At 40.3% G+C, this 17,707-nt stretch overlaps 1 protein-coding gene and 1 non-coding gene across 3 annotated transcripts; one reads left to right on the forward strand and one right to left on the reverse strand.

The window, feature by feature from the left end:
* Window positions 1–602: 602 nt before the first annotated feature.
* TOX4 (TOX high mobility group box family member 4) lies at window positions 603–17,590 on the reverse strand. 2 transcript variants are annotated; one of them, XM_036277065.1, is made up of 10 exons: window positions 17,508–17,560; window positions 17,237–17,305; window positions 11,753–11,851; window positions 7,731–7,973; window positions 6,635–6,895; window positions 6,082–6,312; window positions 4,628–4,708; window positions 3,142–3,885; window positions 1,842–2,005; window positions 603–1,150 (listed from the first exon to the last, which is right to left on the reverse strand). In XM_036277065.1, exons 4-10 carry the CDS (start codon window positions 7,797–7,799, stop codon window positions 1,090–1,092), a joined length of 1,611 nt encoding a protein of 536 aa, XP_036132958.1. In that variant the 5' UTR covers window positions 7,800–7,973; window positions 11,753–11,851; window positions 17,237–17,305; window positions 17,508–17,560; the 3' UTR covers window positions 603–1,089. The 2 variants fall into 2 exon arrangements, with proteins under 2 accessions (XP_036132958.1, XP_036132949.1); XM_036277056.1 differs by lacking the exon at window positions 11,753–11,851 and having other exon boundaries at window positions 719–1,150; window positions 17,508–17,590.
* Window positions 8,653–8,759, forward strand: LOC118621235. The gene has a single exon (XR_004957657.1). It is a non-coding gene; the product is annotated as a U6 spliceosomal RNA (small nuclear RNA).
* Window positions 17,591–17,707: the final 117 nt, after the last annotated feature.

The raw sequence follows: 17,707 nt of genomic DNA on the forward strand, positions 1-17,707 counted from the left end.
ACTGTTCTTTGGCTTATTTTCAAGAGAAGTGAAATAAGTACATTTTAGATTAAATTTAAGTAAGCACCTAGTGTGTGTAGAGAATTCGCTTACATATATTATGTAAGTGATAACATCTCTGGCCTATCTTTTAAAAGATAGTCATCAAATACAAGTGAATATATATTAATTTAAAGAGGTAGAGTTCTGCCTTTCACACTCAGAAACTGAAAACTGAGGTAAGGAAAGACATTTTACTACAGAGATAATATTTGTAAAGAGGAATAAATAGGAAACTCCTAGGTGATGTTATTTTCCCTATAGCCTAGTGTGCATACTGTATTGAAAATCTTTGTTCTCAAAGCAATGTATAGATGTGATAGTACTAGTTCTCTGTTTAAGAGATATCCTTTAGCCCTGGCTGGTTTGACTCAGCAATTAGAGTGTTGGCCTATGGTCCAAAAGGGTCACGGATTCGATTCCCAGTCAGGGGCACGTATCTGGGTTGTAGGATCAATCCCCAGCCCTGGCCGGACCACATGTTGGAGGGAGCCAATTGATGTCTCTCTCTCTCACATCCATGTTTCTTTCTCTCCCTCCCTCCCGTCCCTTCCGCTCTATCTAAAAATCAATGGGAAAATATCTTCAGGTGAGGATTAACAACAACAACCAAAAAAAAAGAGGTATCCTTTAATTCCACCTCGTATCCCCTTTAAAATGGATGCACACAGTGGTAGGCTCAAAGCTGATGTGTACTCTCATAATTTTAATAATCTTTTAGGCAAGTCCTATGACAATTATACCAACAAGTTTCCTCAAATAACCCCTCCCCCCACACCACCCCTATGTTCTGCTTGTCCATATTCCCTTCACCTTTTCCTCTGCTATTATCACTGGCATCTCTGTTTATACTTGAAAAAGCAACCCCAGCAAACTCAATGGCCCTGTTCCATATCCTGGCCCCTTGCTGGAGAGAGAAAAAGGGGAACCATGAAGGACCATTATGGGCTGAGATCAGGCACTATCAGAAGCCCAGCTTGAGTTTTTAAAGGAGGGTCTTGGACAGGTTCCTGGCAGATAAATCTTCACTGGCTTGGAGAACAGGAAGGACTATTTTACAAACACCACTGTGTTTGAATTTCTAGAGGCTAACCAGGCCAAGAAGACATCCCTAAGAGAGAAAAAGACACAAACAGAATTATAGCTTAGATGTATTCTTTTTTAACTCTGTCTTAAGCAAATAGGTTCTCAGTTAATTTCCTATAGCATTAAGGTGAGATCGTATCACTCAATAGGAATATTAGGGCAATGGGCCTAAAAGTAATGTAGGCAATCCTAGTTTACTAAAGAGGGTTTGAGATAGGAGATACCATTGCCTTCTTTCATGGACATAGATAAATCCTAAGAAAATTTGGGGAGATGGACAAAATCTTCAGGATGCCCCCCAACTCCGGCCATACTTAGCACCTTATTGTGCTACTTATCACTTATCCATTACTCCTCAAATTCTAATTCCCTAAGTGGTCTGATTTGCACTAAGGAGATAAGGAAGCTAATATTCAGGCACTAACTGCTTAATGTGCCGTCATACATTTAAAGAGCATACATAAAGGTAAATGTAGTACCTGAAAAGCATAAACTGCTAATTATGTCACAGTTGTCTATGTGGCAAATGTAAGCTCTTTTTAAGCAGGGAAATTTCTAGTAGTCTCTATAATCAGACACACACATATATATATAGCAACGTACTCTACAGTAAGGTATCCTCTACCTAAGATAATACTTATATGCTCAGGGTTACCATGTTTTCCAACAGTTAGTTTAGCAATACCTGAATTGTAAGAAGAGAAACTATAACTCACCTGCAATGCTTCACCACACACTCATTGCTGCAGTACTCATTGTCCCAGTCCTTACTCGCAACTGGAGGGTTCTCACAACCAGACCTCACACATCGAGGCTGGGGTGAGATTGTCACAGGGGACCCACTCACCAATTCAACATCCATTTGAGAAGGAGACTCAACCTATGAGAGGAAGAGAGCACCAAGGATGGATTAGATTTGCTACCTACCCTACCAGCCACTAGTCAAATTAACTCTGGGACCCAATGGAGCGACAGGTGTTAAAATCCCTCACAATTGAGGGTAACATTCTAAAAGAAGGTGAGTTCTTAATCGCCCCTTTTTATCCAGTTTTAGGACTTTGCCAAGCAGACCAACATGAAGAGTCTTTTTATCAAGAGAATGCTGGTCATATGCTAGTATAGTTGACCATTTATCTCAGTTTTGAACTGCACGGGTCCACTCAAACATATGGAGATTTACCTACACAGTTCAAGGGTCATTTTTGATACACATTGGGAATCGTGTATGTGGAGGGCCAACTAGTAGTTTTACATGTGCATGGTGGGTTACTGTATTCTTACCCACTACTACTTTATTCCACACTTGAATAATATTCCTTTGAAAATATCAAGAAAAAGCAGAATGTGAATAGAGGTTGGGTCACCTCAACAAAGATCGTGAGGGCTAAGAGAAGACAATGTACCATTAGAAAAAGTGAAAGAACTTGGAGATTCCTAGTTTCCTCCTGATAGGGTGATTATTTATTTTTCTTTAAAATTATTGCTTCATCTATTGTGGAGCTAGTCTCAAACAGACCCACATTTTAAAATGACCACTGGTCATGTATAAGTTAAAACTAGGGTAATTAATAGGCACCTGTTTATGTCGCTTTGGACTCGTTGATACGAACCAACTGATTTTTTCCAGCTATATCCTCTAACCATTCCCCCACTAAAAACATCAAGCCAGGCAGTCCAGATAGGAGAAATAAAAGCACTTAAATCTCCAAAGCTTAGGATCCTTGGGTAGATGCCTCCAAAAAAGAACTCTGGGCTTAGGTTGTATCCTCTCTAGTCAAACTACAGTATTACTTGTGCTTAGTTAAGGAGTAGTCTGGGACAGGAGGCCCTCTTAATACTTTTCACTAATACTACAGAGTATCATGTCACAGTCACAGGAACTATCTTTCACAGGTTGTTTCATTCTGCTGGTTGCCAGGCATTAAGTGCTAGTAGCAACCCCTGCTTTTATTGGATCAACCAAAAACGCTCATACATTTCCACTGGTCTAGAGGAAACACTTGAAAACAGGCTCACCTCAGGAACTACGTCTGTGATCATCTCGCAGATTGTATCAGGAGAGGTTTCCTCCACTGTATGGGTCTCGGGGCTGGTGTTCATTGGCCGTTCAGGGCTACTTTCCACAGTTGGTGGGACTAAAGTGGTCTGCATTTTCAGAGTGGGTCCAGGCACAATCTTGATCTGCAGAGGTGGTGGCTGTTGCTGTAAATTGATTCGAGCTTTCTGAGGTGGAGGCTGTTGCATGGCCTGGAGTGGGGGAGGCTGCTGCAGAATGGTAACTTGCTGCTGAGTGGGGGGCTGAGGCATCTGTTGCAATGGAGGGGGTTGTAGTCGGGGTGGAGGCAGTTGCATAGAAGCAGCAGCTGCTGCTGCGGCCTGCAACACTGACCTAGTGACAATCTGGGCTTGTTGACTGGGTTGGATAGTAGCTGTGCTGGTTTGGCCTAGTTGGATCCCCCGTGAGGTCACCACTGCAGCTGGGATAACAGTAACCATCCCTCCTTGAGACATGGTAATAGATGAGGGCAACATCTGTTTGGTAATAATCAACTTGGTGATGTTAGGCTGACCCCCAGCCCCAGAAGATGCCTGGTTTGCCACATAGGATGAAAGAGTGGAGTTAACAACAATAGAAGGGGACAGGGCAGGGGGCTCTGTTGAAACTGGTGCTGGAGATGCTGGGTCAACGGTAGCCACAGGAGGTGGAGAAGGAGTCTGTGATGGTGGCACTGGATCCAGCTCCACTGTTTCCACAGTAGCCTAAAGGAAGACCCAAAAAAAAAATCATTGGGAAATTGACTCTATTCCCTGGGACATATTCACTTTAATCACCTCCCAAAAGAGACACCATAGATTGGAAGGAAAACAGCAGCTGTGGATAAACAATAAAAATAAACTCATGCCCTGGCCGATGTGGCTCAGTTGGTTGAAGCATCCTCCTGTGCACCAAAAGGTTGCCTGTTCAATTCCCAGTCAGGGCACATACCTAGGTTTTGGGTTCAATCCCCTCCCTGGTCAGGGTGTGTGCAGGAGACAACTGATTGATGTTTTTCTCTCACATCGATATTTCTCCCTCCCTCCCTCTCTAAAATCATCAACAAAAAAGAAAACATCAAAAAAGAAAAACTCAGACTGTTTGGCAAGGTTTATGATGGGAACAACAGGAAACCATGTTATATATTTCTAAGTTTTTAATACTACATAGTATTAAGAAGTTCCACAGGAACCTGAACATATACACAAAAACCCTTGCTTCCTTTGTCCCTCCCTCTCTCCCTCCCTCCCTCCTTCCTTCCTTTCTCCCTCCCTCTCTACCTTCTTCTTTCCTTCCTCCCATCCTCCCTTCCTCCCTTCTTGTCTAAAAAATAAAAATAAAAGATAAAAATAAAAGATAAAACAAAAGAAGTTCCACAGGTTTTTGGTGGTATTCTTATAACTGCTAATAAACAGCTCAAAAAAAACCTTTATTGGTTTAAATATTCACCTGCCTTAACCCTCTTACCTGACACTCTTGATTGTCTTTATAAGCAGCCAGAGCTTTCAGATACTCTTTCTTGGCAGCCTCAGTTTTCCTCTTATATACCTGCAGGAAAGAGAAACCGTTTAAGAAGTCCCCATGCTCCTAGAAAAGACTGATAATTCTATTATTTATTCATCAATGAATGACAATCTCAGTCTAAATACTGACAACTCCTTTTAGTGAATACACTTCTGAAAGCTAGTATTCAAGACAGCCTCCATTCAGACTTTCCAGGGACCAAGCATCTGAAAGCCAGCAACAACAAAAATCTTGCCAGAATAACTACACTTCTAAAGTTACCACCAACCCATGCCCACTTCTAGTAGCAAAATAAATCCTGACCCCAAAACTATTTCAGACCAGTAGTCTGCTTAGCCTGGGATTGTGCCTAACCAGTATACTCTCCCTTGAGGAATGTGTTAAATTTTTGCAATGGTGACCACAAGAACTCTTTCCATCTTGTAAATCTCTTCTTCCATCAAAAGCTGAAACCTATTCCTCCTTTCTTTGAATCTGGCTAGCTCTATGAATTGCTTTGACAATTAAAATGTGGCTGAAGTGACACAAAAAGACCTTGGGGCATCTGTTTTTGTCCCTTTGGAACACTGGTCTAAGTCTGCCATACTGTAAAGAAGCCAGTGTAGCCTATGTGGAGGATAGGGGCCATGTGAAAGAACCAAGGCATCTTAGCCAAAGGTAGCACCAACTGCCAGACATGAGAGCAAAGTCACCTTAGTCAGCCATACCAGCTGTCATTTGACTACAACCACAAGAATGAGCCCAGGCAAGAATACTAGGAAAACCACCCAACCAATTTACAGAATCATGAGAAATACTAAGCTGCCATTGTTTTAAGCCATTAAATTTGTGGTGCTCTTCTGAGTAGTAGCAGATAACTGATACATCTATAATAAATTCATCTTTCTCAAATTATTAAGTAGCAGATTCACTCTGACACAAGACCTGGATAGTGTATGATAACTATAGCCATTTCAATTCTCTTTTTTTATATACTATCACAATTTTCATTTACTTTTGAAATCCAGATTACATTTAGGGAGATTGACAATAGTTATCAAGTTTAAAGTAGGCCAATGAGAAAATCCTAAACTAAATTCTAAATCCAAACTTGGTAGTGGATTTCAGAGTTAGCCACTAACTTACCAAGGAGTAGTCTAATTTTACAGTGGGGGGGGGAATGAGGCTTAGAAAAGTTAGATTCAGTGTTTTTATAATTATTAATTTTTAGATAGGTATTCTGGACTTGGTGTATGACAGCAGCTTCTAAAACAAAGGATGATCCATGAATGCCATTAACAAAGAGCTGATAGTAAATGAAAACATATAATAAAGTTAAAAGAAAACTTAGTTTTTATCCCCTTACTTAAAAACCTCTAGAATATTCATTATCCACTAGTTCTTCATCATTTCCTCACCTGTTTTTGCTCCTCTCCAAGACTGTCCCACATGGAAGCCACAATTTTTGAAACTTCCCCAAAAGTGGCATTGGGATTCTGTCCCTTGATGGCAGCCTGTGTATCACGAAAGAATAAAGCATATGCTGAAACTGGTTTCTGAGGTTCATTAGGATCTTTCTTTTTTCTCTTCTTTGGGGTCTTCTGCTTTTTCCCTGCTTCCACCACAACTGTCTTCTGGCTGGGAAGTTGCTGTAGGGAAGAAAAGAGAGAATTACAAGAAGAAAGAAGGGAAATATGTCCAGAGAACTGTAAGAAAAGGACTTTTATATGGGGGAAACTAGCTACATGGTTGAAATTTTCAGAAATGCTAAAAATAGAATAGGATTAAGATATTAGTAAAGTATGTGAGGACCAATAAGAATGGCGATTAGGAGGATCATTATAAACTATAACTTGAGAGGCAGGACCCCATACCCAGAAAAAAGCAAAGATGGCAGAACAGGAGTAAAGATACTGAGTAGCTCTGAATGCCAATCATGGCAGATATGATTTTTGGCAGGGAATGCCTCACCCTCCGGAAATCCTCAACACCATCCTCATGAAGTGAACTAGTAGGTGAAGGGGTAGTTGAAAGACGATCCTCAGGTGACTGGGCAGGTGGCAGGATGGTACCACCCCCTAAGCTCAAACCAAGTTGAGAACTCAGTTCTGACTGATCAATGGTGGTCAACTGGCTATGCCCCATCAAGCCAGACGTCATGTCTGTCATTGGTACGTCAATTGTAACAGGTGGGTTGGCGCTATACTGAGTTCCTATAGAATGGTCCAAGTCCTGAGAGAAGCAGAAGGACTAATTAAACACTAAACAAAGAATACCACTCTTCCCCCCACCCTGAGTTCAGGACAGTTTATAAACCCCCTACTCATCCACACTGTATCACTGTTTAAACTCTAACATCAAATAATATGTCTATGTATAAAGCTTTTTAATAAAGTACAGAAATTAGTGAAGTCACTTCTTTGTACTCAAAGGCCTATTCCAAAACAACTAAAAATAACCAAAGAAGTCTTAATTTTGGACAAGTTAAAGAGCAAATAAATTATTTGGTAATCTGGAGGTAGTGATGACACAAGAGGTAAAGAAAAACTTCCTCCCTGTACCCTGCTAAAGTAATGACTTTTAAAGTTGCAATACACTCAGATTTACAATCAGAGTAAATAAGGCCAAAGTCAAGATGCTTCACATCAAATATGTGTGGAGATGCACTACTAATGAGATGTGCGGGAAGCTCAATATACTGATCTATAACACATACTAAACCAAAATTAATATAATTCGTTCAGACTGTTTTTGAATAAATTTCTCAATGTGCCAGCTATCACACTCACATTTGAATCCTAGGATGTGAAGGCTGTATCACAGTAAATTATTTTCAATTCCGGGTTAACATGGGATATTTTACAGTTTTAAACCATTTTTCAAGTAAAATTGATTCTGATGATATATTTCATTCAGTCGTGGGAAATTAAGTCTTTGTCAATGAGCCTTCATTCACAAGAGTGAGAAACATAATACCCAAGTGTAGTAGGGAACAGAGAATCACTTTTGTCTTCCCTAACACCATGCCCATGAGCTTGGGTAAGTCTGAAAATATATTGACCCTTACCATGGTCAAGCCCCCACTCAGGAGCCCCCCACCCTGCTCCATCAAGCCATGGGTCATGCCCACAGGCATGTCCAATGTCTGGACCCCATATTGGGCTGAAAAGCTGCCATCCTGAGAGGAGGACGGGTCTGCCAGGTCATCAAAGTGGCCAACCACATCTGAGACTGCCAGTGAAGGATCAGAATCCAAAGAGATAGGTGGGATTTCAAATTCCTCATCACCCAGGCTTGGTGTATGGAATGTCTGTAGGGGGAAAAAAGAGGAAAAATAATTAATGGAAAGAGAAGCTGCATACTGCTAAGTGAAGAACATGGCTGGGTACTGGAGATTCTCAGTGTATCTCTTTCCAGCCTGGATCCTATATTTGTTATCAATTTCTTAGGACCTATTTAATTTTACAGGTAAATCTCTCTTTTTTCTCATATCCTTGGTCATATGGCATATACAAGGCTGCCAACATCAATCAGTTTTTAATTCTTTTATCTCTTTTCTACTTTTATCATCTCAGCTTTCCTAAAATATTATGCCTAGTATTCTAATGAATGATTCATTCAGCACCATTAGTAAGGACTCAGACTTTACAACCTGTTTAGCTATGATTTTTAAAGTCTCTCTAAAGATTCCAATAGATAGCAGTTATTTCATGATTACTACACCACGCTGTTGGACCACACAGAAATTAATTGTCAACCAGACAATCATACTTTGTTGTTTTAAGTTCCTTGGAAGCTTATCCTATCATGGGTACTTTATCTTCCTCTATAATGTATGCACTTCATTTCCTACCTCTTTTCCATTTTAGAAATCATTATGTTAACAAATAAGATTCCCATTTGTACAGAATGTTCAGAAAATCCAACAATGCCAAAATAAGGATAATAGTGAGGAGAAAACACAAGAGCTACAGTCAAAAGGCAAACTGGTGCTCGGTTCCGCAGCACGTATACTAAAATTGGAATGATACAAAGAAGATTAGCATGGCCCCTGTGCAAGGATGACAAGCAAATTAGTGAAGTGTTCCATATTTCTTTTTAAATGGAAAACTGGTTTTCTAACAGTTCCTGAAAATATTCCTGATCTTGCTCTGACCAAGCCTTTCTTGTATGCAAGGAAGAAAAAGATTACTCCAGCTGGCTAAACACTCAATCTCTTCCTGAGTCCAACTACAAAAATAATATACTCTATTCTGAATGGGGTCACCATTCATGAACTAACAGACCAACTGCTGACATAAGATACATTAAATGCTATAGTTCTTTTCTGACACTAAAAAACTAAAATGGCATCTGCAACAATACAGCATTATACAGGGTGGGACAAAATTAGGTTTTCAGTTGTGTGTATGTGAAACAGTTTAGTCTTGTATTATTAGTTATTAATTATTATATTATTTTCCATATGAACTGTAAACCCACATTTGCCAAAACCTGTAAATAATATCAAGAGACACTGGTGTCAAGAGAGGTCTTGGTTCAAATCCCAGATCTGCCACTTACTACATGACCTTAAATGAGCTTTCCTCATCTATAAAATGGGAGTTGGTAATCTCCTTATATGGTTTTTATTAGGATTAATAGGACTGTGTGTGTGTGTGTGTGTGTGTGTGTGTGTGTGTGTACACACACATATATTAAGCTATTTGCTTAATAGCTATTATTAACCAACTTTTATTAATGATAATACCTGAAGTTTTACTAACTTGCTAGCTGCCCCAACCATTTATCATAAGTAGCTGAAATTTTGGAAACTTTAAATTCTATCAACCTGTCATATGGCATAGTAAATGTCAACTGATTCAGATCAAATTCAATAAACACCCACATTTTTTTTCATGATTAAACAATGCATTTTAAGAGGTCCTCAAGGTTTTTCTAGACCCAGAAAGGGTCTCACTAATATCATCATTTTTATTTTAATAAAGACGTTGCTAGAAGAACATTTCCAGCTAGTATAAACTAGGGAGAAAAAGGTATGTTTCTGAAATGGCCAATTTCACTAAATCACCTTGGCAAACAGAAATAAGTTTCCTAGAAGATATATATATATATATATATATATATATATTTTTTTTTTTTACTTACCATGGTAAAAATTTGGTAGTTGTCTGGGCTATAACATGACAGTAGCATAAGGAGCATACAAGCAGGCAGCTCTTGATGGAAAAACTAAAACTCTCCCCAAGAACTGAACTTTTCTCAGTACATAACTCATAATTTTTGTTATTGTGTGAAAGTTCTTAACTTTAGGTCCATGAAACTAAAATTTTTTTAGCACCTTTTAAGAAATTTTTTATTTATTGACTTTCAAGAAAGAGAGGGAGATAGAGGGGAGGGAAGAGGGGGAGAGAGAAAGAGAGAAACATCAACAATTTGTTGTTTCACTTATTCATGCATTCATCAGTTGCTTCTTGTGTGTGCCCTGACAGGGATTGAACCTGCAACCTTGGCATATCGGAACAACGCTCTTACCAACTGATCTACCCAGCCAGGGTTTACATGACATTGAAATTTCAGTTTAGATTCATGTTAGCACTTTTCAGGAAGTGGCTACAAAGATTTTTTTTTTTGTACCAAATTCTAATGCACACAAACAAGCTACAGGGTTATTGTGCTAGATCAATCGTTGTATGTATAATAGTGGTTTTAAATTTTTTTAAAAAAGATACAACAAAAGATGCTTAACATACAAATGAAAAGCAACTCTGCTCAGATACGAAACTACTGTTTATGAGAATTGAAAAAGAATAAAAATTCATATCCAAAACAAGAGACCAGTGTTCTACAAAAGCCTAGCCCTCACAAACCATCTTGAGTACTCTCATGCACTACACTAAAAAACTAGACATGCAGAGATTCCATTGTTATTAACAAGGCATTCTTTCTATGTACCACCTCCTGAAAACAGCTTTGTTAGTCACTCTCTGTGGCTTTAATGGTGTGTTTTATGGAGGCAGGGTTTGTTTTATTTGTTTTTTTCTTCCTTTAAGTATGAAGAGTAAAATAATGGCAATGATTAAGACTACAGAAGGGGCCCGGCCAGTATGGCTCAGTGGACTTAGCACTGTCCCATGGACTGAGAGGTCCCAGTTCAATTCCCAGTCAGGGCATATGACTGGGTTGCAGGCTCAATCCCCTATAAGGAGTGTGCAGGAGGCAGCCAATCAATGTTTCTCTCTCACATTGATGTTTCTATCTCTTTCTCTAAAAAAAAAAAATCAATACAAACATATTTTTTTAAAAAATAGAATACAGAAGGGGCCCTAACCAGTTTGGCTCAGCAGTTAGCATGTTGGCCTTCACACCAAAGGGTCAAGGGTTCAATTCCCAGTCAAGCACACATACCTGGGTTGCAGGTTCGATCCCTGGCCCCAGTCAGGGTCATGCAAGAGGCAGCCAATCAATGTCTCTCTCTCACATCGATGTTTTTCTCTCTCTCCCTCCCTACCTCCCTTCCATTATATCTAAAGATTAATGGAAGAATATTCTCGGGTAAGGATTAACAAAAAGAAAAAAAAGAATACAGAAGGGTAAGCCAGCCCTGGCCAGTTTGGCTCAGCGGTTAGTGCGTTGGCCCGCAGACCAGAGAATCCCGGGTTCAGTTTCCACTAAGGGCACGTACTTCGGTTGCAGTTTGTCCCCGGGCCTGGTTGGGGTTGTGTGGGTGGCAGTCAGTCGATGTGTCTCTCTCATATCGATGTTTCTCTCTCTCTTTCTCCCTCTCTCCCTCCCACTCTATCTGAAGATAAATGCAACAATGTCCTCAGGTGAGGATAAAAAAAAAAAAAAAGAAAAAAGGATAACCCACATGCTAGAATAAACACATAGATTCACTCTAAATCCCTTTTACTTACTACAAATGATCTGTAAGATTATGGTTAAAATCCAATAATGGAAACTTATTTTTAGTGGGTTTACTACATATTTAGATCATATTCTAGACTGTCAAAGATAAAACTGTAGCAAACATTGAAGTAAATATAAATGATGTGGGCACAGGAGAAAACAGAAACATGATGCAGCTACCTTCTCACTCAGCTTTCTTTTCCTTCTTTGTTAAATTCCTGGGCCTTTTAAGGGGAAGAAGCAGTTTGGAATTACTGTTCATAAAATAAGGATGCTGACCTATTGAGAGAACCAAAAAATAAAAAATACCATTTCCCTCCCATACCAAAACACACAATCAAGTATTTTAGCTTCTTATGTAAATTATTCATTTTAAAGAAATGTAATCCAACATTTATTTATTCAATAGTACACTGATATTATGAATTATTAAAATAATTTATTGTTCTTTTTTTTTTTTTATCCTCACTCGAGGACATTTTTGCATTTATATTCAGACAGAGCGGGAGGAAGAGAGAGAGACACATCGACTGGTTGCCACCCACACGACCCCAACCGGGCTGGGGACAAACTGAAACCGAGGCACGTGCCCTTGGCGAAAAACCGAACCGAGGCCTCTCTGGTCCACAGGCTGACACTCTAACCACTGAGCAAAACCAGCCAGGGCAATTTATTGTTCTTAAAAACTGATATGTAGCCCTGGCTAGCATGGCTCATTGGTTGGGCATTGTCCCTAGAACTGAAAGGCTGCCTGTTGAATTTCATTCAGGGCACATGCCCAAATTTGGGGCTGAATCCCCAGTAGGGGGCATGGCTCCATCCACAGTAGGGGGCGTGGCTCCATCCCCAGTAGAGGGCAAGCAGGAGGCAGCAGATCCATGTCTTACTCTCACATTGATGTTTCTCTTTCTCCCTCATCCCCCCCCAAAAAAAGCAATTAAAAAAAAAAAAAAAAACTGACATAGTAGTGAAATTTTTAACTATTCAGCCTAAAATCTTTAACTGGTTTGAATGTTATAAATACTTTTTCTAATTAAGCGTAGCTATATTTATGGCCTATTATTTTCCCAAAGTGCTCAAAGCACAGTATCATTATATAAGAACCAACATGAATGAAACAGAAAAATTAAACTCCCTTTAGATTACAGGGCTTTCCTATTCCTCTCTGGATACCTCTTTAAAAATTATTATTTCTTACTTTATGAAGATAACTTAATATACACAAATTTTAAGTGTATAATTCAATGAATTTTTTACATATGTTAACATCAAACTAACCACCACTCAGATCAATGATATAGAATTTCTATCACTCCAAAAGATTTTCTCATGCTCCTTCCCAGTCAGTGCTTCCACAACAGATATCACTATTCCAATTTCTATCACTATAGTTTAGCATTATCTATTCTTTTTTTTTTTTTTTTTTTATCCTCACCCGAGGACATTTTTCCATTTTTTGTTCAGGTAGAGTGGGAGGGAGAGAGAGGAACAGAGAGAGAGAGAGAAACATCGATGCGAAAGGAACACATCGAGTGGCTGCCACCTGCACGACCGACCAGGGCCGGGGACAAACTAGCATTATCTATTCTTGATCTTCATTAAAAATACACTCATGCACTGTCTACTCTTTTATGTATGGTCTCTGTTACTCAACAATATATTTTTGAGATCATCCAAATTGCATTTATTAGTTCATTCTTTTTTATTGCTGTGTAGTATTCCTTTTTACAAACATTATCAATTTATAGACACTTGCTCTGTTTCCAGTATGTACCTACTATGAATAAAGTTGCTGTGAACATACATGTTTTTGGTGAATATATGGACTCACTTCTCTTAGTGAGTGGAATTACTAAGTCACAGGGCAGATATGTATTTATCCTTAGTAGAGACTGCCAGTTTTCCAAAGTGGATGAATCAATTTACACTCTCACCAGCAATGATTAAGAGTTATTTACATTCTTGTCAACTCTTGGAATTGTTAGTTTCTTTAATATTAACCATTCTGGTGGGTGTGCAATGAATGGTATCTGCTTATAATTTTAATTGGTATTTCTTTCTTTTTTAAGAGAGAGGAACAGAAAGAGATAGAAACATCAATGTGAGAATTATTGACTGGCCGCCTCCTACATTGAGCCTGAAACCCAGGCACGTGCCCTGACTGGGAATGGAACTGGGACCTCTCAGTCCATGGGAGGATGCTCAATCCACTGAGCTACATAAGCCGGGCTAATTGATATTTCTTTGATGAGTGATAATGACCCTTTTCACATGCCTAATGGCAACTGGATATAATCTTGTGTGAAGCATGTGTTCAAATTTTTTGCCCATACTACCCTTATCGAGGTAATCACTTCCTAAGTTATATAAGTTATATAAATGTGTAATCACTATGTTGTACACCTGAAACTAATATAATATTGTATATCAACTGTAACTTTTTTAAAAAACTATTTTTCTTTATTGATTTTAAGGAGAGAGGAAGCGGGGGGGAGAGAGAGATAGAAACATCAATGAGAGAGAACTGGGGATCAGGCCCACAACATGGGCATGTGCCCTGACCAGGAATCGAACAGGAGACCTCTTGGTGCATAGGTTGATTCTCAACCACTGAGCTACACTAGCAGGGCTCAACTGTAACTTTTTTAAAAAGAGGAACAGAGATAGGATTTGAACAGAGGTCTCTCCATCACCATGCACTGCCTCCCATTATGACATATTTGCAAAAAATTCAGAACCTAGAAAGTACTCAATAAAATGCCCTGGTCAGGTAACTCAGTTGGTTAGAGCACTGTCCCCATATGCCAAGGTTGCAGGTTCAATCCCAGGTCAGGGCACATACAAGAAGAAACCAATGTATGCATAAATGGGTGGAACAACAAATTGATGTCTCTTTCTCTCTCTCTCAAATCAATTTTAAAAAAAATTTAAATGAGCCCTGGCCGGTTTGGCTCAGCGGTTAGAGCATCGGCCTGCGGTCCGAAGAGACCCGGGTTCGGTTCCCGCTAAGGGCATGTACCTCGGTTGCAGTTTGTCCCCGGCCCTGGTTGGTTGTGCGGGTGGCGACCACTCGATGTGTCCCTTTCACATCGATGTTTCTCTCTCTCTATCTGTTCCTCTCTCTCCCTCCCACTCTATCTGAACAAAGAATGGAAAAATGTCCTCGGGTGAGGATGATAAAAAAAAAAAAAAAAAAAAAAAAATTTAAATGGTATTTTAAAAAAAGGCACTCAATGAATAAATTCCTAACATTAACCAAAGACAAAATGTTTGCCCATTTTTTTTTTTTTTAATCCTCACCTGAGGACATTTATCCTTTTTTTTGTTCAGAGTGGGAGGGAGAGAGAGGAAGAGAGAGAAAAAAAAAACATTGATGTGAAAGGGACACATCAAGTGGCTGCCTCCCACACGACCCAACCAGGGCCAAGGACAAACTGCAACTGAGGTACTACATGCCCTTAGCGGGAACCGAACCCGGGTCTCTCTGGACTGCAGTCAAACTGGCCAGGGCTGCTTGCCCATTTTAATTGGATTATTTCTTTTATTTTGCAAAGGTGTTTGATATTGATATAGTCTGACTATGAGTCAAATATATGTATTAACATATCTTCTCATAGACTGTGGAGGGCCTATTTAATGTCTTTTTTTTCTTTATTGGTTTTTTAGCGAGAGAAGAAGAGGGAGAGAGAGATAGAAACATCAATGAGAGACAACATTGACTGGCCGCCTTCTGCATGCCCCCTACTGGGGATTTGACCCACAACCTGGGCATGTGTCCTGACCGGGAATCAAACCAGCAACCTCTTGGAGCATGGGTCGATGCTCAACCACTGGGCCACACCAGCCGGACCCTATTTAATGTCTTAATGATGTGTTTTGATTAAGTACAATGTCAAGGAAGTCCAATTTTTCAATTTTTTTATGACTAATACTTTTGTGGACATCCTTTTCTTGCAAGAAAACTCTAAAAATACTCTTCTTCTAAAACAAAACAAAAAAATGTTTTAAATAACTACTAGTTCTAAGTGGCTCACAGTAAGACCATATACAACAAAAACCACAAACCAATTAAAATGAAGCTAAAAAAAAATAAAACCTAAGGAAAAGGAAGGTGAAGTGGCAATGAGGAGAAGAACTGTTAACAATGACAGAGTCCTGAGTTAAAAGAGGCCACTGAACTCCGGCCGGTGTGTTAAGTGGTTAGAGCACTGGCCTACACACTGAAGGGTGTCAGGTTAGATTCCTGGTCAAGGGCAAGTACCTGGGTTGCAGGTTCCATCCTCAGTCCCAGTCTCTCTCTCATTATTTACTACTGTCCTAAGCAGGAGAAAGCGTGAATCAAATGAACAGCAAATTTAGAAATGATATACAACTAAAATCTGCTTGACGCTTTGCAGTCCCATTGCCAGTTTCTTCTAAATAATATCTCTGTGGTTTAATTTCATTATTACAAGTGTTGTAAATCTCATATTGGCTTTATCCACATGAGAGTGTATCATCGTCAATTTCTTCTAGATCAGGTCTCCACATTTAAATTTCTTTACTTAGACTGTGGTAAATTTTACATTGTCCACATTTACAAATTTTCCAGGTTTGAGTCCATCCTCTGTTTTTGCTTTTATGTCCTTAAGACGTTAAAAGAAAAACACCAAAAGTACTTTGCTAGGAGACTAATAAATTAAATTTCAGTGCCCTCTCTTTTTTTTCTTGTTAATCTTCACTGGAGAATATTTTGAGCTTTGATTTTTTTTTTTTTTTTTTTTTTCCAGAGTGTGTTTGGGGAGAGGGAGAGAAACATCGACTGGTTGCCTCCCACACGACCCCGACCCCGGCCGGCTACCTAACCGCAACCAAGGTGCCTGCCCTTGACCGGAATCAAACCCGGACTCTTTAGTCCGCAGGCCGACGCTCTAACTGCTGAGCCAAACTGGCCAGGGCTCAACCAAAACTCTTCCACGAATACTAAAAGACCTCACCATAACCAACACTTCTACTTCTCAACATCACAAGAAACTATTATTACAGCCATCTGACAGCTGGAGAAACCGTGACATACAAAGGTGAAGTGACCTGCTCAAACTGAGTCACTGGCAAACTGAAACACGTTTCACTGAACTCCTCTTACGTTTTCTGGCAGCTACTTCCTTTCACCCTGTCACAGGCAAAGCAAGCTAACACCATGTATCTAAACATTACTATTAACTTCTCTATTTTTATCACTGAATAGGAAATTTAAATTCAAAAAAAGATCCTTTCAACAGAGTTCCTTTCAAGAATGAACACATGCCTGTAGTTAACCCCTTCTAGGTAAACTCCTTCACTCACCCCAATTACTTTGGCTGAAATATTCTCTTCCCTCTGCGATCCCCCCAAGATTATCGCAGTATTTTTTCCCCAACTAAAAGAGAGAATCCCCCTCTGTCCTCCAATCCAGAATCACTCTGAAATAGATTAGCTCTTTCCAACGTCTCGCTTTTCTGATGACAGCAGGTTCCTGGGCCTCCCTTTAGTCCTCACAGGCTCTAGAAGCAGCTGTCCCTATTCTCTAAATATCAAAAGCGGCCTCGGGTTCCCATCCCCGGTCCCTGGGGTCCTCTCCCACCACCCTACCCCACCGCTACCTCACTCCCACCCCTCCCCCCAACATCGGCAGCTCGTGCTCACCTCGGCCCCAGACAGGAAGGGGTGCGAGGGCCCTGTGATCGTCAGGTAATTGTCGTTTCCTCCGGGAAACTGGAAATCAAAAGAAAGCCACGGGGATAAGTTAGTGGAGAGAAGGGAGTTAGCTTGGAGCGACGGATTCTGACCCCTATATTCAAACAACACGCCCCAAGCCCCGCTCTCCCTGCAGTCCCGTCAACTGCCTCTCCGCTCGGCTTCCCGCCTCGGCTTCAACCCGATCAGCCGCCAGCCTTCTTCGCGCTCAAGTTCCTACCTCCATCTTCACAAAACGGTTACCACCGTCTCATTCCCCTCATCGTTCCCACCGCCCCCACAAGCCTTGCAACTGGCGTCACTTCCGCAAGGACGCGCGTCGCTCTCCGCTGATTGGAAGGATCGCCTGCGGCTGTTGAGAGTCAAGTCCGGGAAGGCACAGCGGACGGAAAGGCTAGCTATCGCCCCCTGGAGCTTGGT

Source organism: Molossus molossus, unplaced genomic scaffold, assembly GCF_014108415.1.
Source record: "Molossus molossus isolate mMolMol1 unplaced genomic scaffold, mMolMol1.p scaffold_m16_p_1, whole genome shotgun sequence".
Classification (NCBI taxonomy): Eukaryota; Metazoa; Chordata; class Mammalia; order Chiroptera; family Molossidae; genus Molossus; species Molossus molossus.